The sequence below is a fragment of the Rhea americana genome, unplaced genomic scaffold, assembly GCF_003343005.1.
Source record: "Rhea americana isolate MKP2758 unplaced genomic scaffold, rheAme1 scaffold_471, whole genome shotgun sequence".
Lineage (NCBI taxonomy): Eukaryota > Metazoa > Chordata > Aves > Rheiformes > Rheidae > Rhea > Rhea americana.
This window is the reverse complement of record NW_028186614.1, coordinates 225,385-250,160: the sequence shown is the minus strand read 5'-3', so window position 1 is coordinate 250,160 and position 24,776 is coordinate 225,385. Positions and strand designations below refer to the sequence as shown.

The following is a 24,776-nucleotide window of genomic DNA, read 5'->3' as shown; positions in this document are numbered from 1 at the left end:
GCAAAGGCAGGAACCACGGCACACGCGGAGCAACATCGCCAGTCACCGCCAGACGCAGCACATTCGCCCATCAGGGCTTGCCTGGTGCTAAGGGGAAAGCCAAGCACGGTGTTCGTTCGCCACAGTGAATTAAAAAACCTCTTTGAAACCGAGTTTCCAAAGTGCTCRGTGCTGTGGGCTGGCACAGCACCACGGCTGGGAGGAACACAAGCTGCCGAAGCACTGCGCGCTCCCAAACCCGCTTGCCCGGCCAGCATAGGACAGCTTCACCCTAAAAAACATCTCGTTAACCAGCTATGTTTGAACCCAGACATACCTCTAGGAAAACAACTTTCAATGATCCCTGCAGTAAGAACAGGGWGCGCTCACTGACACTGGGAAACCTCGAGGATGTATTTGACAAAGCAGAATTCCCCAACATACCAATGCTGAAGAGTAGATTCCTAGGACAGAAGAACATTTCACTTATTTTCCCTATTTGTACTGAATGACTCATTCTCTGAGAATATTTCTTAAAAATTCCCAACTATCTGTCTGCCAAGAGATGACAAGGAAATTTACTGGAAGAAAGCCGGCAATAAGCTTCCTGRAGATTAAGATCAAGGTCTGCCTTTGCACTTTGTTCGGTCAGAAAGTACCACCCAAACAAGGAACCATTCAATAAACTATTTTTAAGYTATCTTTAAGGTCTCACTTGCACTAGCCTTGCTCTCCTAGCAGACGAAGACCCTGCGCTGTTCCATGCTATCAGCAGGAGCACCACGGCAAAGCACAGCTTRGATCCCAGCTTTGCAGTCCGCTGTCAAGACACAACCTGCAAAAAAGGAGCAATAGCAGCCAGGGCCCAGTTTTGCCAGTGAAGTGATTCTTCCTCCAGCCCAGCTCTATCGGGCAGGAATTGCACCACTTTCTCACCCTGGTGTGACAGAACCAGGCTGGCAAGAGCCTGCAGTATAGATGTGGCCTGAGGAATAAAACCGGCAGCAGCTATTCACACCACAATTTCATGTGTCATCTGTCTCTCAATGGAGGCTGTCTGCCAATACACCATCCTCCCCACCCAATGCTTTGCATCTTCCAGCTCCTGACACTTGGCTCACAACACGTGCGGCTCTGGCGCTATCCAGGACAGCGTGTCTGTATGTTAAGCCCATACTAAGACTCCCATAAAATTCAATATATCCCCTTGCATTCTTGCTTCTTCTATAACACACCGCTTCTCACCACTAATCAGCYGCAGGAGAGATTTTAAGCGCAGTGCTAAGATTACAGCAGCGGCAACAGATTACTCGCTGCTCCAGGAAGGGCTGACGAAGAAGGAACAGTCCTGAAGATGAGATCCAGCGGCAAGGGCAGTCACCACACGGATCAGCAGCCTCCTCGGGAGAGGCWCTGGAAATGAAGATGAGCAGCTAACGAGCCTACTGGACACAGTGGTGGGGGACAGCTTTCCCAGGCTTGCTGCAGCGGCCACCGAAACAGGCGCTCCATCGTCTTCAATCGCTCTCCCTGCTCAACCGGCTGATCTCCAACACCGGAACAGCTGCACGTGGAAACAYCTTCCAGGGTGCGGTCGTGAAGAGGCAGCCACCACGGTGTGGACAGTGCCAGGTCCTTTCTGCTTCCCCCCAGCACAGCTAGGGATTTACCCCAACAGATTCACGGCAGCTTTACTGTAGTAGCTCGGACGCATCAACGGTTACACACACTCACCCGCAGCTATGCCAGACCCAGCTTCTCGGAGTTTATCACACATGGCATTTTGTGGCTTGAACGCTACAAGTCTCATCCCAGAGGTAGCAAACAGCACGCTTGGCTCCAGCCCCAAGCTGCTCAGCATCTACGGCCACACAGCAGTTGGTGGGAGCCTCTCTCAAACTGAACCAACATAGTCCTCAGATGCCAGGGCATAATCCTGCCTTGGCTGCTCAGCTGAGACCTAAGCAGCATTTCCCCATTTCTAATCTGTCAAATGCTCTTACSAGAAGGGAAGCCAACCTTCCTCTTTCACAGTTAAGAAAGCCAGACCCTCTTCAATATTATTCCAACTAGATAAAAAAAGAAAAAGAAAGAAAAGAAAAAAAAACTAGGAGGAAGCTAACAAGCGCAACTCCAGTGACCCTTCCAACTTCTGTTCTCTCTCATAAGAGAAAAGGCTGGGATAATTACCATTTTCACACAAGCCTCTTACAACATTTTAAGGAAGTTCTATGCATATTTACATGGTCTGTTCTAGCAAACAGTATGAGCGCCATTCACCTGTTCCAATTAGGAGAGCAAGGATTCCTTTTAAATTAACACTTTGGAGATACCCTGAAAGAAGACAAAGAGCATTAACATTTCAGAAGGTTAAAAACTAAATATTACTATAAAATGAACAAATATTGACTCAGCAGGTAGAAAACTATTTGTCTTACTGAAAAAAGAAAAATATTTCGAATACTTGCACAACCAAACCCGTATCAAATCCATTCTGGAAATTCAGAAACAATTACTTGCATTCGGGTTCTGCTCCAGCTAAACACCATCAGTAGAAGGACAAAATCTAGGTCAAGGCCTCCACGGTTTTGCTTTCCTTGAACTATCAACCAAATCACCCCAAGATGCCTGGAGATGAATAGGGTACCCAGGCCTTTCTACTGGATTACAAGCCCCAGTACTGGAACAGAGTRGGACTTTTAAGAGTAATTTTTCTGRCCGACACAAAAGCAGTGATTTTTGTCTGCTCCATTTGTAAACCCGGATTCTCCCCCCAGTGAAGTCCAGGCTGCTGCCTGCTAAGTTCAAGCCCGCGACAGCGGCATTGGTTTTCCAGCCGCGCTCTTTTGCAGAGCTCTATGCAACGTCAATAGGTCCCCAAGGACTCTGCAGACCACAGGCTGAAAACCGCCGTCACGAGACACTTCTCTAGAGACGTATACGAAGAGCCTGGCAGGGTCGATGGGTCGATCTCTCCAGCCCTTCGAAATACCGTCACAGTCCAGCAACAACTTGGAATACAGGTGGCTCACGAGACCGCCGAGACTACACAGAGGAACTGACCCACTTGCTTCGTTATCTCAAGCTGAACAAAGCACGAGGAGACAGCAGAGACGGTGAAAACAGGTTTAAATTTCTCCAGCTTCTGTAATCACTCCTAGGAATATACAGGGAGTTCTGTTCAAATACACTGCAAAACTGTTAAACCAGGGTAGATAAAACAGTTCTTACTTTTATCTAATTGTATGCTTAATGGAAAATGTGGTGCACAAGGATTCTTCATTTACCCACTGCTGTTCTCTCTCACAAGGAAAAAAAAAAAAGAGACATATTTGCAGTTTCTGCTCTAACAGTCGATGTCAGCCGTATTGAGCAGCACGTAAAGCASGCTGAGCGCAGGCTGGAAAGAGCAACCAGGAGACCTGAACTATTCCCAGTTCTAATCTATAGCTTTAACTGGGCGAACACGTTCCCTCCCCCTACACCTGCGCAACCCCGTTCATGGAGGGGGGGAGGAAAAGCTGCTGACCCACCATAAAGCACTCCAGAACGAACGYGGGAAAGCACCTCTGCTCGCAGCAAGGGGCGCAGCCTGCAAAGGCTGCGGGAATTCGGAAAYGCTCCCAGGAAGGCAGAGCTTCCACAAGGGTAGCGATGCATTTAAGAGCCGGAGGGAGGAAAAAAGTCCATCAGCTGGCCATTAGGGAGGGTTCAGGTTGTGAGCCAAACCGAACGCCTGTTGTGACTTACTACTGCCGCAAAAACGCTTGCAGCAACCACAGCAGAAAACAACCCACCTCCGAACCAACGAGGGTGGACCGTATCGCCACGCGCAGCCGTACCAGCACTTCTGCCACCTTCTCGCCACCTAGGTGTACAAGATAAAGCTTCCAACGCTTTGACYGAACACAAGAAAAGAAAAGAGGTTTCCTAAACCATTTGAGGTTAAGGAAAAAGCYGCCCTTAAAGACTTCGGCCTAGGTAAGCCAGCTGACCGTTTCATAAGGTGATTTTCTGGCAACGCGCCCTTTGTGCAAGCTGCAAAGCGCCRCGAATTAACAGTGCACACAGCTGTCTCCTCCTTTTCACAGACAGTTCTGTACTTTTCCAAAGCAGAATCAGCTTTCTGCRTCCCAAGTCAATACACAAAATTAGACTTTAGACCAAGAAGAGAGAGAGCATGATCTCCTGAAGAGAAGGAGCTGGTCCATTTGTGAAAAGCTGAAGAAGTCAGTGCGTGTACATTCCCGTTTGCAGAGCGAAACAAGACTAAGGGTGTCAGTGGCAGCCACAAATGCATTATTTAGATCTTTAAATAACTTTAAATAATAATAATAGAGAGGCATAATTTCTCATGTATTGAGGAAAAGTTATTCAGCTGATGACATGTTGGAGGCATAAGTGGAAAAGCCCAGAGTAAAACACCTAAAACACTTTCTTTTTTGAGCTGAGCACCTCCCATGGACCCATTCAACCATCCTGGTGGGGTACATTCCCTATTATAGAAAGGGAATAAGGCAGGGAATTGATTCTTATCCCTCAGACATCATGCACAAATCACTCTCCCCAGAAGACCAAGGAAAAAAAAACATCCTTAGTGTAGGCTATTCCATTAAAACCCRTATCAAGCGGTATGATACCTTCTTCTGAAGCAGCAGGTGCTGTAACTGTTGCAGATAAAGACTATTAACCATGTCTGGCAGTGTAAAGTACCTCTTTACCTTAAGAATTAAATCTAGACCCAACTAGGTTTCAACTGCACACTGTTCAATAACATTCCAAACCGAATCCCTTCTTTATCCGCTCAATTATTCTGAGCGAGCRTCCCTGCAAACAAGCTAAATACCAGTGAGATTTTTTTTCCCCCATCAAGATTAGTTATGATTGTCATTCAGGGYGATAATCAAGAACTAAATTAGCTTTCATTGTCTGTCTCCAGTGCCCTCAACACCCACAAACACACAACAAGCTAAGAAGATTAGAAAACACTCTCTAGTCAAGCTGCAAAACCAGCCTTCAAAAGCAAGTGTTCAGAGCTAGACGTTAGATACAGGAGYGTGATACAGTTAAGGATGGCAACAGAGGACTTCTTGCCAAGCACGGGAGTCTAAACAAACCCTTCCAACATAACACTTGAAACGTCCTTAGGTTTTGGATGAGGACTGCGAAGCAGTTTGCACTTCACCTCGCTACCCCACAGAGGAAAACCACACTCACACTATTGCTGCTGCAGCACCCCGAAGCCTCCAGCAGAAAGCGAAGCAGCTTTTTTGGGGGCTTCCGGGTATTCGCACGCTGGCTCCRAGAGCAGGCCAGGTGAAAAGCCTTGGAATGACAGACACCACAGACAAATTACCACGTGCTAAATATCCTGTTACTCAGCCCTACCGTTTCAGAGAAGAACAGGCTGGAGCGCAAAAGCCAAGGTAATTCGATCACGGTCACGCAGCRGAAGAATCTCATCTCTCAGGCTCTTGCTCCAAAAACCCTGATCCGGGCCAGACTGCAGGAGTCAAACTCCAGCAAAGCTACAGGAGCCTGAAACAAAGCCCTACTCCGAAATAAAAAGCCTGTTCAGAAAACATCCCACCCCGTACCTGCCTTTCAGCACCCAAACAAGTGAGATTCGCAGAGGTGCCGAGCGCTCTGCYGAGAGGTCGAGCCCTTATTCAACAGCCCAGCTAGAGATTTAAAAGTTTCAGAGAGCTCACCGTGACTTCCAAACCACCAGGCAATCCCGCGGGCGAGTTAAGCCTGCTCCCAGGGCAAGGTCTGGTGCACGGCAAAAGGCTCGCGAAACCTGGATTCGCCGGGCGTCCAAAGCAGCGGCCGCGCGGGACCCGGCACAAATTGGCTCGGGCCTCCCGGGGAACCCCACCCCCACCATTGTGCACAGGGTGCTGCCGTGGAAAGGAAGGGAAATCAGAGCTATTTTTGGAGTCAGTTTTATTGTTTTCTACTCTGACACGCAACCGTGCTAAGATTTACTTGCAGGAGTTGGATTTTAATAGATCCAGGGAGAATTAATGCCTGCTCTCTGCTCTGAGTGTGCAGAGACATAGGGTCTTCGCACGGCCAAAACCTGACCGGTATCGCGTAACATTTTAGGGCTGGCAAGCTGATTTATGCAGCCAGGTTAACAAAAGCGATAGCTGATATTGGAAAAGGGTGAAAGCCAATCTCACAAGTGCTACAAGAAGAGAGACGGGCACATTAAAAAGCGACTTCTCCCTCAAGATCATGCTGAGCAGAAGTGGAAGACATGGAAAAAGGAAAATCCCTGTTCTTTTGACCCACAGTTACTCCCTGTCTTAAGATGGAGACAGAAGCCAGGAGCCAACATCCCCTCCTGCCCCCCAAGCTGGGGGAAGACCTTATTAACAGTCCTCATTAGCAGGTCTCAAGTCTTTCAAACACCACAGCGTGGTAGAGCTGCAGAGTAAGAGTCAGGCCCGTAGCTGGTGTAAGCACTTAACCCGCAGAAACAAATCCTTGCCTTGCACTGGCCTAGAAGCCAGGGACCAAACCCCAACTCCAGCCCTGGCCTCAAAAGATACCTCTAATATTAAACACCATTTTAAGTATTTCCCACAGCAGGCACGAGGGAGAATTTCATCTCAGCATCTTGTAATGCATACAAATAATTCCCTCGGTCAATAAACGTCATTCTCGTGTAGATCCTCCAGGTGCAGAATTCACACACGCTCTGAACAGTTTTTCTGCACAGAAAATCAGAGCATGAAGTATTTGGGTCACAGAGGGGAGAGCCAAATCTGAACATCAAGCCTTCTGCAGGACACAGCCAAACTCTCTAGCCAAGGGCTAGTCAGAACAGCTCTTCTCYGCTGGGCCCAAACACATGCTGTTGTCCTTCACACGCTGCAGCCTGCAAAGATTGGCAGCAAAGTATTCCTGCTGCTCTGAAATCCCTGTAATTAATAAGTAATTGGACTTAACCAACCCAGCATGAACTACAAATGCATAAAGACCAATAGGTATCTCCCAGCTCAGCACAGGCAGAACCAGCCCAAAGAATCACAAGCTAAAGGGATACACTGAAAAAATAAACCTCTGCGGGCTGAGGTTGTAAGAAGTCATCAAAGAGATTTAACTGATGTCAATCAACAAACATGTGCCCAAAGTTTAAGAGCTGGGGGGAGGGCTGGGAGAAACCAATTTCAAAGCAGTTGAAGCATTCCTACAGAAAGATGTTTGCAGGTTCACATTGCAAAACCTGCCGTAAAGCAACAGCACAGCTACCGCACAGCCCTGGGCATCCTGAGGTCCAAGCGACACGAGAAGAAAAAAAAAAAAAAATCACTAGCCAGTCCCGTCCTCAAGTGTGTGTTTCCCTCTCTGCTTCGTACTGTCAAACCACACTGCTTCAGGTGGTGGGAAGGAAGGACAGTTGAACTCCATCCTTGAGAGCATCCCTGTCTCTTCCCAACGGATTTTCTCCCCATCCCAAGTGTGTTTGGAGGTGCCCTCGCTGCCTCCTCCTCCTCCAGCCTTGCCCGCAGCAGCCCCACATTCACCTTCCTCCCCAGGCACCAGCGCCCTCCAGCCACAGCCCCTTCCCTCTGCTGTCCCCCCAAAAAGGGCAGCTGAGGCCCACTTCAGTCCTGCCCAAGGGGGGGGGGGGGGGGGGGGGCGGGGAAAGAGGGTCCAGCCCTCCCATCACTGCCTGGGGGAAAGGCTCCATGTCCTCTCTCCACCTCCTCAAGGACAGTCCCCAGCTCTAACCGCCCCCTCTCTCCAGATAATCTCTCTTGCTGGAGGTGGACACGGCAGCACACCTCCTTCCTCATCTGCTATCTATTAGGCCTTCTCGCTCTGGGATTGAAGAGCTCTTCCCCAAAATAGAGGTGCAGGGGGAAATTCTCCCCAAGGATGGGAGGTCTGGGAGGCCACCAAGGGAAACGTGCATGTTGGAGGGGCTCCCTACAGAGGGAGGGCCCTCACCTCCCCAGAGGGGCRTCCTTCAATCCCTCCATACCCTCCACTGAAAGGAGGAGGTCCTCTGCAAACCTCAGCAAGGGGGAGGCGAGCTCACACGCCCCCATAAAGAGAAGCTGGCCCACAAGCCATCTGTAGGAAGTACCACCCAAGGACCCTCAGCGAGGAGGGAGCCAGTCCACACCCCCGCCCCGTGCTCTGCATAAAGGGGGCTCCCAGGAGCAGAAGGCTGGCCAACACCCCCTGAAAGCCCCTGGAGAGATGGAGGCTGGCCCACTCCCTTCCGTAAGGGGCCCAAAGGCCCTCGTGATGGCCAGCCACCCCCAGAAGGGTCCCCAAAAGCCCTCAGTGAGAAGAAGCTTCCCCCTTAAAGGGGTCCCCTAAAACCCCCGATGAGGGGATGGCATATCAAGCCCCCCATAAGGGCTCCCAATGGGGAGAGGCTGGCACCCCCCCCCCCCAAAAAGACTCAAGACCCCAGCGAGAGGAGGTGAGACCAGGTCAGCCCCCGCTCCCAGCACGAACCCCCACCCCAACGAAGCCTCTAGTGAAGAAAAACCGGCACAGTCCCCCGATAAAGCCCCCCCGGGGGAGACCAGCCCAGACCCTCCAAGTCTCCAGTGAAGGGGGGCTAGCCCAGCCTTGCTCCTAAAAGACCCCCCACACCCCCACGGAGGCTCACACCCCGCGTCCCCGCTGAAGGAGAGCCAGTCTCAACTCCCCCCGCCCCGAGGCCTCGGCGAGGGGCGGCAGCGAGGCGGGTGAAGGCGCCTCCCCCCCCCCCATCCTCTCCCCAGGGGACCCCCAAAGCAGGGAGGACGGCAGCAGGGCGCGGGTGCCCCGGCGGCGGCGGCCCCCCCCGTACTCACACCTCCAGGATGCGGTCCCCCTTGCGCACCCCGGCGCGGTCGGCCGCCCCGCCGCCCAGCACGGCGCTGACATGCTGCAGCGGGGCGTACAGCTCGCCGTTGATGCTCCGCAGCTGGCCGCCCTCGCTCACTTGACCGCGCACGTTGAAGCCGTAGCCGGATTCCGACTTGACGATGCGGACGACGCGGGGGCCGCCCGGCCCCGCCAGGGCCCCGCTGCCGCCGCCGTTCCGGTGCGGCGCCGCCGCCGAGCGCGGCAGCCCTTCGCCCTCCTCGTCCGCCATCTTGGCGAGCAGCGCCCCACCGGCCCGTCACGCGACCGCCGCGGCCGCGCCGGCCACCGTAGGGCTCCGCCCTCCGCCCTCCCTCCCTCTYACCGGGGGCCGATGGGAAACGTAGGCCGAAGGCAAGGTGGAGCGGCCGACGCGGAGCATGCTGGGAAGTGTAGTCCGCCCTAGGGGGGCACGACGTCCAGGGCGGCGCGGCGGCTTCTGGGAGTTGTAGTTCTGGCCCGCAGCTGTCTCCATGGCAACCGCGGGGGGGGACGCGCCAAGAACGGGCTTTTCTTGGCCTCTCTTCGAGCGCATCGGCGTGCGGGGCCGGCGGGACCCAGGCAGCCACCGCGGGGGAGCCCCCCCACCCCGCCGGGGGCAGGCAGCCCAGCAGGCCCCGAGCAAGGCCCTAGCCCCCTCACGGGTGGGGGCCATCTTGCACCACCCCCTCTGGGGAAGACGAGGCCCCACAGCGCAGCCCCAAGGCCCGTTCYGGAGGGGATGGCGGAGCTAGAGGAGCTTCTTCCCGCTGGATCGCGGTTAAGGGCTCCCCCCACAGCGGCCTCTGGGCCGGGCTGCATCCAGAGGGCCTTTTTTTTCTCCTCGTTTCAGCACGCAAGCAGGGAGCKCCCCACGGCTCCGCCAGGCCCTCAGCGAGCTCAGCAGCGTTCACCGCCCCAGGGGCCAGCGCACTGACCCAGCCCCGGGAGCAAAGGCGCCCGGGAAGGTGAACGGCAAGTCTAGCAGAGTTTGACACGCCAGCATGAAAAGAGGTGCGGTGCCTATTGCCCCCTACAGAAGCAGGGAACCAGGCAAAGGAGGCAGCTTTGCTTAAAAATTAACAAACAACTCCACGCCGCATCCCAGTGTACGTGCACTGTTAACATCATATATTCGATTGGCTACAGGCTGACAGATTAAGGCATACATGGTTTTGGTAGCAAAAGTTACAAGGTGTGTTTACAGCACGTTGTCTCACCTCTCCAGTAGGTATGAACACTGACAACGTTCCTCTAGATTTACCCAAGCTCCTTTACTAAGCATGGGCACACACGCACACACACACACTAGACCAGCTCATAACTCGCAAGCCCAGAGGAAGCTGGTTGGTATTTTCCAGTTCAAACATGGGACAGGCARTTCTCAAATATGCTCCCTTGGAGTGGGACAGCAGCAATTATGCCTGTTGCCACATCATTGGAAGACACCAATAATTTATTGAAATAAATACAGGTACAAACTAGGCAGCCTCTGGGTTTAGACACTAGACATGTACACTGGGTACAATTTCTCTGCTCCCATGAGAAAGGGTCTGGAGGACTGGGCAAAGAGCATCGGTACACTGATTTTGGCCATGTGAGCCTCTGCCAAGTCTGGAGCAGCCAGATGTGCTGGAGATCAGAGGTGGAGGCTCCCAAATTGTCACACATTGAGCTTTGTTACAGGAAGGAGTCCAGTTTCAGGAGGATTTCTTCTTTGTAAGAGTGATTCCCCCCCCCCGCAAAAAAAAAAAAAAAAAAAAAAAAAAGGTTAAACCCCAAGTCCATGTTGGCAAGGGAGAGGACTCTGTTTGGATGAGGCCCTTCAGAAGCAAAGGCTGCTCACAGAGCCGCCGAGGCAAACCCAGGACTTACCAGGGAAAGCGAGCTGGGCTCTCCAGCTAGAGAGCTGCGTGGTTCACACCAGAGCCAGCTGGTCCCAGCCACCCTAGCCAGTCTCCACCAAACTGGCATCCACATAACCCTGGGACCCAGCAAGGGACAGCATTGTGGACACTTCCTAATCCTCCTTCCTCTGCCAGGACCTCCCCAGCAACCACTGTCCTAGTGTGCCACCGTTCTCCAGGGGCGCTGCCCTCCACTGACAGGTCCAGGGGAGACTGTGAGCGCAGAGGCCAGAGAACAGCAGCCAAGCAGGGAAGTCCAGTCAATGATAACAAGGGGAGAGTCTTCAAACTTGGACCGGCCCTCGAAACTCATGTTTCCACCACTCGAATGAGAGGCAGCGGCTTAGGGCCYGTCACCTGTTTGCTGCAAGAGAGGAAGGATTTATTCAGCCAGCCCAAAAGGAAAACCTGCAGGATAAGTCCTGTCCCAGCCCTGGTAGGTGACTTTCCCCCTTCAACTACCCGCAGGAGGGATCTTTACTCCCCTGAAGGAGGGATATAGGAAAGGAGACCCCTCTGCAAACAGGCAACTACAAAGTAATTTCACAAGGGCAGAGGCAGCAACCTGSAGTCCAGCACCATCTCCAAGACTGCAGCTCCTACTTCCCCAAATGAGACACAGACCCACAGATGAGGCTACTGAGCAGCCTGGCAGGCTCCCCCATCACAGGAGGCTACGTGTTCCCCACATACCTGCTCACATACTCCGATTTTGAGCGTGCCCGGGAGCTGTGGCCACCTCGACTGACTTGCTTCTCAATCAAGTGCTCTATACGATCGTGCATCTCCAGGTTCTGCAGAGAGATGGGAGCCACGGTTAGCACAGGGAGGCAGGGGGCAGAAGGGCTGCGGGGGCACAAATTGCTTGCTGGGAAGTAGAGGAATAATGCTCCAGTATAACCTCTTGCAGTGTGGCAGCTTTTTCCTGAGGGAAATGAAACCCAACCCTCCAGATTAACTGCTCACCAAAAGGAGAGACAGGGATGGTTTATAAGATCTGCCTAGCAGCTGAATTGAAAACATGGAAATCCATGTGTGTGCAGTCTCTCTAGCTGGTGCAGAGAGCCAGTTCTGCTTTCTGCCTGGCTTCACAGAGGGTTTTGCACGTGCACACTGTCCCCATGCAGAGATTAGCAAAATAAGTCACCACGGAGAGAAGAAAGTGCTAGAACTGCCAGTGCAGGCTCCGATTTTATCCAAAAAAGGAGAGAAGTTTGACACGCATTACAATCCCAGAGGCTGGAATGCAATTTTAATTTCTGACACGCACGCAGTCAACTCCAGCTTTGTAAGCAAGAAGGGTTTTGCTGCCAGAGAAATGGGCTTGATGAGATTATTTTGAACTCGATTTGAGCTCACAGCTGCTCCAGCAACCCCGGCTTCATCGGAAACCATCACATTAGCTTCAAGAAACAGCACGACCCTCAGGGCTACAGAGGGCACGTTGCCCTGCTTGAAGCAGGTGTCACTGCAAGGGAACAGCTTTGCTGCTGGCCGCTTTGCCCAGAACCTGACATGCTGCAAAAGTCCTTTCTGTAACAATAACAGCCACATCCTGCGGGCACGAAAGCCAGTCGCACCGGGATACGTCAACAAGAGGCTCCGAGCTCAGAGCCAGCTCCCCCATCCAGCCTCCTGAGACGGCCCTAGTAGGACTCACCTCAGCCTCCAAGTAAGCAACCTTCTCCTTGAGCTCCTGGATCATGGCATCTTTGGCCTGAATCACCGTTTTGGAGTTCTGGAGCTGTAAAAGAAAGTTCACAGTAGCTACAAAWCCCTCTTGTGTACACCTGGGCTGGAAAAGCATCTACAAAGGAGGACAGCTTAACCAGCCAACCTTCTGCCTGTGAACACCCACAACATTAACCCCAAAATCTGCATAAGAACAATCAAAAAAGCCTCAAGTCAAGCCTGAGAATTAAGCCATAGGTGAAGGAGCCTCTGCTCACACAGCTGAGATTTAACTCTTTCAGCAAGCCAAATTGGGCGCGCAGTAGTGCTTTTATTACCCTCCCTCCCAGGGTACAACCGCCACCATGGCTAACATTGAAGCCCTTTGGTGGGTTGTCACTGCAGGGTCCATTGCTGCWTCAGGGCAGCGGGACAGGGCTTGGGGCTCCCTGTGACCCTGCGTCCCTTTGGTTTGCAAAGGGAATCGCCCCCACAAACTAGTTGCTTCCAAGTAGCTCATTCGAGACACATTTTTACCATCCCAGCAGGACCCCGTGAGCCCAGTCCTTTCTGGCTGTTCCTGGGCCAGCTCTGCCCCATCCAGCCTGCCACCCTAGAGGCACCCACCAGCCCTGCTCATCTCACCTGCTCAATCATCTGGCGGACTTTGCGCTGCTGGCTTTTCAGCATGTCATCCAGATGGTGTATTTTCTCCCGCAGCATGGCCACCTCCTTCTCTAGCTTGGCTGACCTAGGAAAAACAAATAGTCCAGGAGCTGCTGTGTGGCTTCCCAAGAAGGGGGGGAAACCTCCAGCACCTGCTTAGCTATGCCCAGAGCAACTTTCATCAGCCAGGTCTCTAGAGCTGCACAGCTTTGGAAACACATCAACTAGACAAGGTAAGGAGAGGCAGAGACAAAACTTATTCAAACAGGAGCCACAAGGACTACCAGAAACAGACTGCAGGGACACAGGAATATCAAGAAGAGTCAGGCCACAAAACAAGGCCTTCAAGAAATAAATCACTGCCAWTTAACCCCGGGAGCAAATGAATACAAGCCGAGTGTGGCAAATTCTACRTGAGAGGAAAAATTGGTTATTCTCGAGGCTCCCTAATCAGGGCAAAACCTGCCCWGAGCTCTCCAGCCCGCAGCGTGGCCGCTAGAGGTCTCCGAGCTGTCCAGCTCCGGAGCCTTCGTTTTCAGAGCAGAGCAAAGCTGCGGGAGGTATTTGGAGATTAGTCAGCTCTCGGGAGTAGGGCGCTGTTTTGCAAGCCGGAGAGCAAGCACGCCCTTCGCAGGAATGTGCAGTCATGCCCCAGCGAGCTGACACCCCGACCCAGCGGCGTGGGCTTGCTGTGGAGTTGGCAGCCGAGCCAGAGGCCGAGCCTCACCGGTCTTGTTCGGCGAGCTTGTCACCTTCCACGCTTCTCAGCCTCGCCAGCTCGGCTTCGCCTTCTTTCATCTTCAGCAGCAAACTCCCGTGCTCCTGCAGCAGAGCGAGAGGCCACGTTACACACAGGGAAACAAGTTGCAACACATGCTCCTTGGCCTCCCTTTCAGRGCCGATACAAAGCAACAAACTACAAGCACCCAGAGCGCGAAGCAGGCTCAGCTCAGCCCCTCCAACGAGTTGTGGGTTGTCTTCTCGAGCACTGAGTTTACATGCAAGAGAAGACAGGCCAAGGCAGCCACAGAGATGACCGACAGCAGACATCCCACTCCTTTTTCCTTAGGTTAGGTGCAAGGCACAGAGCCATCTCCTTCCCTGCTGGTGGGCCAGGCAGCAGCAGCCTCAGACTGCTTCACACTCGTACTAAACTTAGATTTATGAGTTTAATATTATTACGAGCAGACTACAGCCAAAAGAAAATCARGACTGAAGATTGTGTTAATGCCCCCATGAGAAGAACAACCAGGCAGCGGTCTAGACTGCATGAGCGTTTCCAGGATACCTAGAAGAAAGGGTTTGCACAGAGCAACCATATCTTCTAGACCTGAGAAACACAAGTCTGAAACAGTCAGTTTTTTAGCTGTTCCCAGTGCAGGCTCAAGATAGCTCTTTGTCTGATGCTTTCRGGTACAGCCTGGTTAGGAAGTCAAACTCTCCATACGGTACTCTGCRGCAGGTACAAAAAGGGATACAGCTGCGGGAACTGCTGTCCACGGGGTCTGCGCTGAGCGCTGCCAAGCTCAGCATCATTAGGCCATCCCACTGCACCAGCACAGAGGGATCAGGCAGCTCTGCTGGTCAAGCCAGCCCCACCGCGGCTTCAGGGATGATACCTTCTCCATCCCTGCCAGGAGTCTCTGGAGTTCCTCCACCTGCACCTCCTTCTCCACCACGCTCTTCTCCGCTTTCCGCAAGGCAGAGGTTGTTTGCTCCACTTCCTCCTGGTACTGCGAGACCGTCCGCTGCAAGTGAGATTGAGACCCCTTTAGCACTGACTCTGGCACACCCAGAYACCAAAGCCTCTAGAAACCTTCTCCCAAGCAACGTTTTGAAGAGTCACTGCTGCTTGAAGCCTTGGCAGGCAGATTTAGCTGAAGGCAGCCGGGCGTCTCAGCAAACAGCCCAACATGCTTCAGAGAAGAGGTTCTTTAGAAAGCCTGCCTGGCTTCAAAGCACTTCAAAGGAGCGAGCGCTTAAATACTGCAGCAACGAAGGCACCTCAAATGCAAAAACACGTTCGTTCCCAGCTGCACATGTTCTGGGGCTGTCTGCAGGCTCCTCTGGGACCACCTGCCTGAGAAATCRCCCTCAAGACACAGCCCCGTTCATGCATCGACAGCTCAGGAACAGATCAGGGACAACAGCATGGAGCCCCACTGAAGCAGGCTCAAACCACAAGGCAAATTGAGAACATCTGAAAGCTGCTGGCAGGATCAAGACCTCATGAGATGGCAATATTGAGGATCCTGGCCCATGGCCCACAGTCAGCCTCACAGCTACACCCACTCCTGCCCAAAAAGCAGCACCAAGACCCCAACATGCTGCCACGAACACACCCAGCAACGTCCCGAGCCCAAGCGCAGGCACACTCRGTGCGGGTACTGTCATCGCAGAGAGATGTCGCCTCGCTGGAGGAAGACGTCATCACCCAAACCCACGTCCCCAGTGGACAGCGTAAGCACCGTCCCCCAACCTGCTCCAAGGAAGCCCCYAGGCTGCCTGGGACTAGTTTGGTCTGCGGCACAGGATGCGGGTTGGGACGTCACCTCTCCCACCAACCACCTGCAGCCTCAGAGCGGCGAGGTAAAGCGTTCAGGCCCAACCCATCCGGGCAGCGAGCAGGCACAGGAAAACAAACCAAAGAGGGTCATTAATCACCAGCGCTGAGGAAGTGAGGAAAGCAAATGCAGCAGCTTCGTCAGCACCGCTCGGCAGGGAGAAGCCGTCTCGGCTGACGGCCGCAGCCTGCTTTCCCCGCCGCGCTCTGATGGTTTCAGGCCCGGTTGCCCGCGATGGGCTGCGGACAGCAGCCACTCGCAGACGGCGGCCCACCGTGCCCCTTCCCAAAACACTTGGGACGCGCTGCAGGTTGCCGCTATGCTGCCTGCGGTGGGAGACTCTCTTGTGTATCCTCATTACGCAGTGCAAAAAAAACCCAGCTGGCACCTTTCAACCTCGCTGCTGCTTCTTTTTTATTTAATTTTAACAAGGAAAGCATTTATGACTCCAGACTAGCTTGGGCAAACACAGAGGCTGTCTGCTAGGGTTTGACTAGACTTTCAGGAGCCAGGCCCTACTCCTGGTGCGTTTTAGCAGCAGGCAGCTTGCTTTGAGCTTGCTGTTGTGCAAGGAGAAACCTTCGGCTGCCCAAATCCAGCCAGGCTCATCGGTGTGAAGCCCAAGCCACCCCAGCAGTGTCGGCTAAAGCACGCCCCAACTGCACACCAACGTGGCCGGCCCCAGGCTTGTGGTCCACAACCGGACTGCGGAGGTTCACCCAGCCGCCCCATACAGCTCCCCAGGCCACGCTCTCCCCAACGCAGTCACCTCAAAGGCCTTCTTCTCCAGCTGATGGCACTTCTCAGCCTCCTGCAGCTTCGCGAACAGCCTCTTTGCCGTCTGTCGGATTTTCTCTACGTCGTCTCCTAGATAATCCTCCTCCTGCAGAGACGTTAAGAGGACGGGCTCAGCAGCGAGGAGGTATCAAAGGAGCCCCCCTCCCTTCTGCGGGCAGCTACGTTGGCTGAAAAGTCTGCAACATCAAATCTCAGCATGGACGATGAGAGGAGCTCCTGTCCTCACCTCCCACGCTCGAGTGACAGCTTGCAGCCCTCAAGATAATACATGCAACATCCTTTGGTAGCCTTCCAAGCCCTGCTTTCAGGGATGCCATAGCAGATCCACGCTTGGGAAACCCGAAACTCAGCAATGGGAATCGAGTCAACCATTGAGCCCAAAATCCCAAATCCCAGCCCCTGAGCTACTGCTGAGATGGCTTGCTGCTTCTGGGCAGCTCAGAGCATCTGCCCCCTGGCCAGGAGGAAAATAATAATAATAATAAAAAAATAAGAGCTTAAGAAAGAGTTACCAATTTCAGACTTCTGAGCCCTGCTTCTAAGAAGTTCTGTTCAGAGATCTAAAAACCCCATTAGGATCATTTTTATAATAAAGCTGCAGTCCATTTCCSACCCGATGCTGATAAAAGACTAATGCTACAGCTAGCTGTAAAAGGCAAGGCAAAAGCATCCGACCGCATGCCGAACAGGCTCCTAGCTGCCTGCTGCGAGGCAGATTTCAAAAGGGGGGGGGGGGAAATGATGTTATCGTTTATAATTCAGAAATCCCCCTTTCGGCCACGTACCTGATCCTCCCAGGAGTCGGCCCGTAGCCTCTCAGGGTACGGCCAGCTTCCGTTGGGCTTGTCCGACGCGACCTGTTTAAGGGAAGGTCAAGCCAAGAGCCACGTAACGCTTCCCGGCCCAGGCGCTCGCAAGAAAAAGCAAAACAGTCGCATGCAGACAGCTAGCTCTGGGGCACCGCAGCAACTCGAGACGGAGGGTTTTCTTTTCCCTCCCCCCTGTAAATAAACATGCAGTAGCGCATTTTGGCCGGCCAATGCATGTTGCTTACTGACTCCTCGTTACTTGCTTGTGCAAGTTTCTAATTTTACCTGTAAGCGGTGCCGAGGTGGCTTTTTTTGCCCCAAGCGCTTCAATCTTTAAGGCCCCTTTTATCAATTGCTGGACCCAAAGATGACATCTTGTTTAAAAAGAACAACAACAAAAAAACAAAGCTAAAAAAAAAAAAGTGCATCATTTAAAGCCCGAAAAATGCTCCCGTTACCTGTGCAGGTTGTTTATCTCCTTGTCTGTTCTCAAGTTTACTACTTAAGTCTTCCCGCAGCTTCTTCAAAGAACTTCTAGCCTGGCAAAGGCAAGTCAATTTAGCTTGATCTGCACGAACAGCGTCGCTCAGCCCAACAGAAATCAAACGGCGGCTCGGCGGCCGCCCTGCGCCGAGACGCAATCGATTGCTCGCGCGCCGATTTGTACTCTGGTTTCGCTCGAGACCTGCCTGCGAGCAGCGCTCTCACAGCAGCCRCGAGCCTTGCTAGGCAGCTTTATCGTAAGACCACGGGCGTTAAAAAATAATAATAATAATAAAAAAAGGCAAAAATCAACGATTGCTGAAAAATCAGTAGTGTCTACAGATTGCTGCTTTTTGTTTTTGTTTTTTGTTTTTTGAAGAGATCATCACAAACTACAGCTTGGAAGCGCTGAAAAGATCCCTGCAGTTCCCAGCTCTATCTCTGCCACCCGGCAGGACTCGGACAAGTACAATCTTGACTTGCAGCTACCTGAATTAGTCAGAGAAAAGGAGCCGGAGGAAYGATTTACGGGCCTTTTCCTCAGCCGTAGCAAACGCTGAAGGGCTGCAACTCCAGCGTTTTTCSAAGAGAAGCGGCTTCTCAAAGCGTTACAGCGCGGCTTCGTCCCTCGCCCAGGAACGCGTCGCTGGGTTTTAGGGGCCCGAGGCAGCGGGGCAGAGCCGCCCCAGAGCACGCAGCAGCGTTGCTCGCTGGGCAGCGATCGAGCCCTCGATCCAGCAGCCGGTTATTCTGCTCTGGCTGCATCAAGACATCCAAAGGGTGGATTTTTTTTTTTTTTTTTTTTTTTTTGGAGCGCACGATCTAGGGCACTTCTCTTCAATGCACAGACTGGTCCCACCACCACAGCTTACTGGTTTAGCTTATTCACTGGTTTTCACACGCGGGATTAAGTTGTACTGCACAGTTACACTGCTTCAGCTATTCTGATAGGGCTACAGCCTTCGCGGGGAGACAAGGGCTAAGCCACGCTCGGCTCTTACTAAGAGGCCTTTTGAATCCCGACTCCTGTTTCCATCTCAGCTGCGGGGAGCTAGAGGAAAGCTCAGATCAGAAGAGCTGAAGTCGAAGCCCCAGCAGCGGGGAGGATCGCGCACCGAACAAACGGCAGCATCCAGGTGGTTGAGAGATAAGGTCTCRGTGACTAATGCCCCGGGGAGGGCTGGAGCCCTGGGAACGTTTGAATTCGAGGCTGTACTGCAGACAGGAGGCAGCACGAACACTGTGTTGCCTTACGGGGGCGGCGGGGAGAAAAACACGCGTTTTGGCAGAGGAGTCAGAAGGATGACGTAAAAGATCTGGAGGCCGTGCTACCAGATCTGCCCCTGGGGCCAGCACCCAGCACAGAAACTCCCCCAGGAGAGCAAGCCCAAATTTAAATTTGGGGTTTGGGGTTGTTCTTTTTCGCTAGAGTCAAGCTGCCCGGACCAGAACACACATGCAACCGCTTCCACGCCTTGCAACCACCTCTCCAGAAATAACATCCCCACCAGGAGCAGGAGAAAGGGTTAACCTCCCAACAGCCTCATCTTCCAGTTTACTCTGGGAGATGAGACATACCAAAGAAACTGCCTTTTAACGAGAGGCTCCAGCTGTGCCGCACCCAGGCACGCAGGGGACAGCCTTGGGGGAAAGTCATCACGCAATTCTCTTCAAATTCAGTCCATATAGTAGAGCAATTAGTCAGGCTGAGTTAATTTATGGCACTTGATTAGACTAGTGCCCTGTACAGGCAAGTCAACAAACTGGAGAGTTCAGCTCCGCTGCTGGTTTGCCGGCGTTTAGACGCACGTACGGGGCTCAGCTGGCCGACGCCGAGCCCGCGTGGGCATCGCCTCCGTTTTGGTGGAGAAGGCAGGAGCAGCCCCGCACGTGTGAAACCACCACCGGACACGCCGAAGGAGAGCAGAGCACCCCAGGCCCCCACAACAAGCCCCCCTGGCAGCAGCTGCACGTCAGGACAGCGCACGCGAGCCCGAGCCCCCACGGATGTAGCTACCTCTTGAATGTAACGAACTTCGCTTTTCAGCTGGTTGACGTGCTCTTCGTGATTCACGCCGCCCTCAGCCCGTGCTTTGAGATAAACCTGAGCAAGAGAGACGTTAACACCGGGGAAGCTGTGAGTGAGACTGTCCTGAACTACAGGCATCCCAGTAACATCAGCAAAAAGGCCAGGACACCAGATCTCGCAGCTCCCCAAACTTCTGCAGCCTGTCATATGTTGCTAGCAGCTTCTCCTTTGCAGCCAACCTTGTCTGGCTTTTTAAGAAGCTGCCACCTCCTCTGCAGTCCCAGAACGACCGCTCCAGACTGAAGCTGCATCCCCCCAAACCCTGGGACGTTCCCCTGAGCTGATGCAGGTGCTGCACCAAGCCTCCTGCCAGTACAGGAGCTTCTTGTCCTTGCACCTTCACGTGCAATCTTGCACCAAAGCCAACAGCAGCAGGAAGCCAGCGACCGTACCTTAATGATCTCCTCGTCGCCATCGTTGGATTTGATGCGTTCGGATGCCAGGGAGTGACCGTTGCTCGATCTGTTGGCCACCATGGYGAAGGCCTTTCCTACGGGCTGCAAGACACAGAGAAAGGACAAAGCTTTCAGAAACACAAGACTAGCTGGAATGGTTTGCCCTGCTTTTATGGGGCGAGTACTAGTCAGATCAGCATCATGCACTACGGCAGAGGAACGTGGCAGCAAGAATGGTCTCAGGAACTGGCATCAGAGCGGTAACAGATCAGGAGAGGAATTTTCTACTTCCCAAAGTGTAAAGCAGCTGATTCTCCCTCCAAACATCATTTTCCCTTCCCCCAAAGTCAGCACGTGAACTTGCATTTCCCACTCCAGCTTGCACACATAAGTTGGGGAATCTTCTTCCTCATGAAGTTCACCCATCTAAAGTCCCACGGGGCAGTTCAGTCATTAAATCCAGAGCCTGGCACGCGAGGACYGTGCCCACGGGAAGCAAGGCATCCGCACGCGGGAGACACGCACCTTCTGCTTCACCTGCTCACATCGATCGCCCGGAAGGTCGTTTGGCAGAGTCAACCTCAGCACCTTCAAGTTGTCCTAAAACGAGAGGCAGGTTTTAGGTTTTAACTCTCGACAAATCATTCATATCCRGCTCCAGCCCTGCACAGATATTGGCCAAGAGCTGGGCCAGTTTGYTTCGAAAGCCAGATGAGCATCGCCACAGATGCGCGAACAAGCTGCCTGCTCCTTTGGCTTGAGCTCCAGCCTACAAGCTAACAAGAGTTAACACGCAGCGAATCCATCAGGGCTTGCAGAGGAGCTGTGGCCCAGCCAAGACCGAGATAACGCAGACAGGCTGAAGAAGCAAACGCTGGACTCGCTTTAACACGGGCCCTCCTTCGCGAGGGGGTCACGGCCACCACCGGTCACGCCGGCGGGCGACGCGGGTGCTGCCGCAGGACGTTCGGTGGCAGCCGGGCGAAAACAGCTGCTCTCTGCTCACGCTCCGGGACCTTGACGTATTTATCTCCGTCCTTGCTCCACCCACGACCGACCACAGCTGGAGCCAGACACGCTCGCGCACGGGTGAACGCACACCGGCACGGGCCGAGCCGAGCCCGTTTGGCAGCTGCTGGCAAGGCAGGCGCAGTGAACTGCTCCTCAGAAGAGGGACCACCACCRCGGCCAGATTCACCATCAAGAGCTTTGCAGCTTATTGCACCAACGGAAGCGTGAGCTCCGCAGCACCCGCTTCCAGGCATCACCCGTACGTCGTAGCAAACGCAGCCTCCGACCAGGAGCCGCTCAGAGGCTTCGCTAGCCTGGACAGGCCGACGGCAGCGGAGAGCCGAGGCGGGCGCCCGCGCAGCAACAGGCGCCCTCCCTTCGGACACGTCAGCTTCCTGCTCCCCAAAGCGCTGCCAAGGTAGTCCTGCCTCACCGTCTCCAAGGGCGCTTTTCCACATCCCAACAAACCATCTGGTTGTTTCCAAAATATTGTGCCTGCACCGCTCTCCCAAACGCCGGCTCGCTGGGAAGCGGAGAGCCCTCCTACAGATCTTCGCCAGAGCCAAGCGCTGCGATCGTCCCCTCCGTTCGCCCGTAATTAAGACAATTATCCGGCGCAGACTTCACCAGGGCTCTCCTAGCGCTCAACAGTGCTCGCTGTTGAGCTGAATACAAGGAACATTTTCCCAGGCGAGAACCGCGGAGTTAGACACCACCTTTGGAGCTACGCAAGTGCTGGAAGAGGTTGATACAGAGCAGACATCCAAAGCGGCCGATGCTTTCGGTTAGAGCTGGGAATCGCTCATCAGTTTTACACTGGGGAAGCAGCTTCAAGCAGCAACCRCTGGCAGAACAGTTTGCATGCAGAACTGCAGATGAAAGCAAACGGGACGCAGGGACGAGCAGGGTCAGAGCCGTCCTCGCCTTGGTCCAGCTCTTAAAGGGAAGAAATATCCCTAGACAACCAGCGCTGGGGAATTACCTCTGCTTAGGAGCTGTGAAATAGCATCTGTGCTCTTCAGCATCCCTCCGTGCTTTTGCTCCGGAGTCATTTCGACGCTTTGGGAAGTCCTGCCTGGACGCAGCAACTTCACCTCCTTCCCGTGGGTCACCTAACTCCGCGCCGGTCCCCTCCCGCGTCACCACTCGCGGCTTTYGTTCGCGAGCACAAGGACGTGCCGGCACCGTCGCGCGTGCGCCTCAAGCGCTTTCCTCCGGGAGATCCGCGGCGGCGAGAAACCAGCGCGAGCCCRCGCTCCGTCCCACACCCGGAACGGTGCCGACGCAGACCGGGCAAAGGCTTCTCCCAGCTGCATCCGCCCGGYGCCTCTCGCCGGCCCGCTCTCGCGMTCCTCCCTGCYGCSATGGAAGGGAACCAACGYTCCCTTCCCYGACGCRGCTCTGCCGCGAGGTGGGAGTTTGGACAAGCCTCTCTCAGCTTCAGGAGGAGGAAAAACAGCTTTTTGAGGGCTTTGAAGGTGGCAAAGGCAGGTGCAAACCCAGCCAAGTTGGCTGCAGATCCCTCCCTGTGCGGAGCTTGTTTTCCCTTCACTGCGGGAAAACTACCTTCCTCCGGCTGTAGAAGAGTAGAAAGAGCCTGTTTCTCTCCAGAAAGGGGAAAAAAAAACCTGTTGCAGGACCTCAAGGTGAGAATTCCCCCCCCCCCACAAGAGGAGAAATGCAGGCGGCCAGCCTGAAAACACAGTCGGTCACTCCATTAGTCAGGCGAAGGCCTCCGAACAGGCGCAGCCGACACGACGTGGGTTGAACGGGCCTCTAGCGCTATTATTTGGGGGGCTCTAAGCTCCCATCCGCCAAAGGGGACGTCTTACGCCCTTACCCCGGCATTTCTCCCCCTCCGTGCTGCCAAACATGGAAGAGCGGAGCCGCGGGAACCCCCCTCCCCACGCCAGCCAGCCCCGCTCGCTTACCTCCGGGCTACCCTCAGATCKGCTCTGCCACCTCTCGCCGCCTGTTTACAGGTTGCAAACTGCTCCGAAACGGAGGGGACGCTGGATTTTGGGGGCCTCCCTGCTGTTTTCTGCGGGCGGCAGAGCGTTTCACGACGCCACGGCTGTCCGGTGAGGACAGAGGACCTTGCACTCGCCTCCCGGAGCGCCTCGTGTTGCGGGTGGAGGGGAACGAAAGCAAACCTGGCACGACAACCACTTCCTTCACGCCCTAACCGTACGCTGGTGCACAGGGGTTACCCAACCCGGCGGTGTGCGTTGTTTGCAACACACCCTGCGCTGCGTGTTTACAGCTTTTACTACCGGCCTCAGGAATTAACCACGATCCAGGGAGTTTAGCAAGGTTTGTTTTCTCGCTACAGCAAAGAACCGACTGTCGGAGGGGTACAGCGACCGACTGAAAACTTTGGAAATCTTTGGGAAGACCCTAGGTGCGAGGCTGGCTAGAGGGAGAGATGCTAGCTCTGCTCCACAGAAACCGCTCGCAGAGCAGCCCCGGGAGAAGAAGACTGAGAAAACCCCCCGGAACGGCCTCGTGGAGAGGGCTCGGAGGAGACGCAGCCCCGTCCGAGGACCCCGCGGAGAGCGGAGCGATGCCGATGACACCGCACRGTTTTGCAACCGCAGCCAAGTCGCTTCATCCATCTCAACTGTTAAATTAGAACAGGCCGGACCTGACCCAGAGGGGATCATCAGGGATCATTAGCAAATAGCTCCAGCGTTTGGAGATACCTGGCGTTACAGAGGCACTTATCACCCTAATAACCTATTAGCCAAACATGCCCAACTCGGCAATCGCTCCATATAAGGCCAGAAAGCTGCAGGGAATTAGGACTCTCCTGCGGAGACTCAAAGATGAGTCACCCCAACAGGGATCGGATTCGGGAGCCGGGCAGACACGGGCCCGGCAGAAGGAAGCTGGTGCCGAGCGTTTGCTCTCCAGCGCAGAGCGCGAAGGCGTTTTAGAGGGTCCCTCGTCAGCGGGGTCGCCCCTGCACACGTCCTGTCGGGATCCAGGCAAAAGAAAAGGTGGATTTACCCACTGCGATCCTTGCCCGTCGGGCGGGAGGGTTTTGCAGGCACCGCAGCCAGCGATTTCCCCAAACGCCCATTATTTCACCGAGCGAAAGGACACAGCGACAGGGAGGAAAAGAGCCGGACAGGCCGGCGGCGCGGAGCAGCCCACGGAGGGRCAAGCGCAAAGTTCACGGAGCTCCGCGAGCTCCTCGCGCCTTCCTAGAAGCGGCAAGACGAGTTTTAGCGGCAGCCGAGCCGCGGGCGGGCTCTGGGGCAGGGCCCGGCCCCGACGCCGGGGCAGCGCACAGCGGGGCCCCGCACATCCTATGGGGCTGGTGGGGTTGGGGGGACCCGGGACCCCCCTCCCCAAAGCCACTGGGGCACCGCTCGCCCCGGCTCCCACCCACCAGCGAAGTGGGAAACTGCACGGGCGAGCCGTTCCCCCCTTCCCTTCCCCTGCCCTGCCCTCCCCGAGGGCCCCCGCCGCCCGGCCGGGGCTCACCGAGCTCTCGCCGTGGGGCCGCACGTCCAGCACCGCGCACCAGCCCCGCAGCCCGTTCA

The 24,776-nt window shown here is 54.4% G+C and overlaps 2 protein-coding genes across 5 annotated transcripts in view; both read right to left on the bottom strand.

Annotated features, from left to right (window-relative positions):
• The window catches only part of SNX27 (sorting nexin 27), a 33,470-nt gene extending 24,341 nt beyond the window's left edge, over window positions 1–9,129 (bottom strand). Inside the window, exon 1 of one of the 4 annotated variants that reach the window (XM_085316560.1) lies at window positions 8,805–9,129. In XM_085316560.1, the coding sequence (XP_085172686.1) occupies window positions 8,805–9,088 (284 nt within the window). In that variant the 5' untranslated portion in view covers window positions 9,089–9,129. The remainder of the gene's footprint in view (window positions 1–8,804) is intronic. The other 3 variants (XM_085316563.1, XM_085316561.1, XM_085316562.1) reach the window with 3 other exon arrangements.
• Window positions 9,130–9,932: 803 nt separating this feature from the next.
• Window positions 9,933–24,774, bottom strand: TUFT1 (tuftelin 1; the record flags this gene model as incomplete). Its single annotated transcript, XM_085316538.1, has 13 exons — window positions 9,933–11,106; window positions 11,436–11,536; window positions 12,403–12,486; window positions 13,059–13,164; window positions 13,807–13,901; window positions 14,699–14,827; window positions 16,413–16,526; window positions 17,227–17,298; window positions 17,709–17,789; window positions 19,751–19,837; window positions 20,215–20,319; window positions 20,743–20,817; window positions 24,718–24,774. Coding segments are annotated over 13 exons (1,161 nt in total), but the record flags the coding sequence as incomplete, so codon positions are not given.
• Window positions 24,775–24,776: the final 2 nt, after the last annotated feature.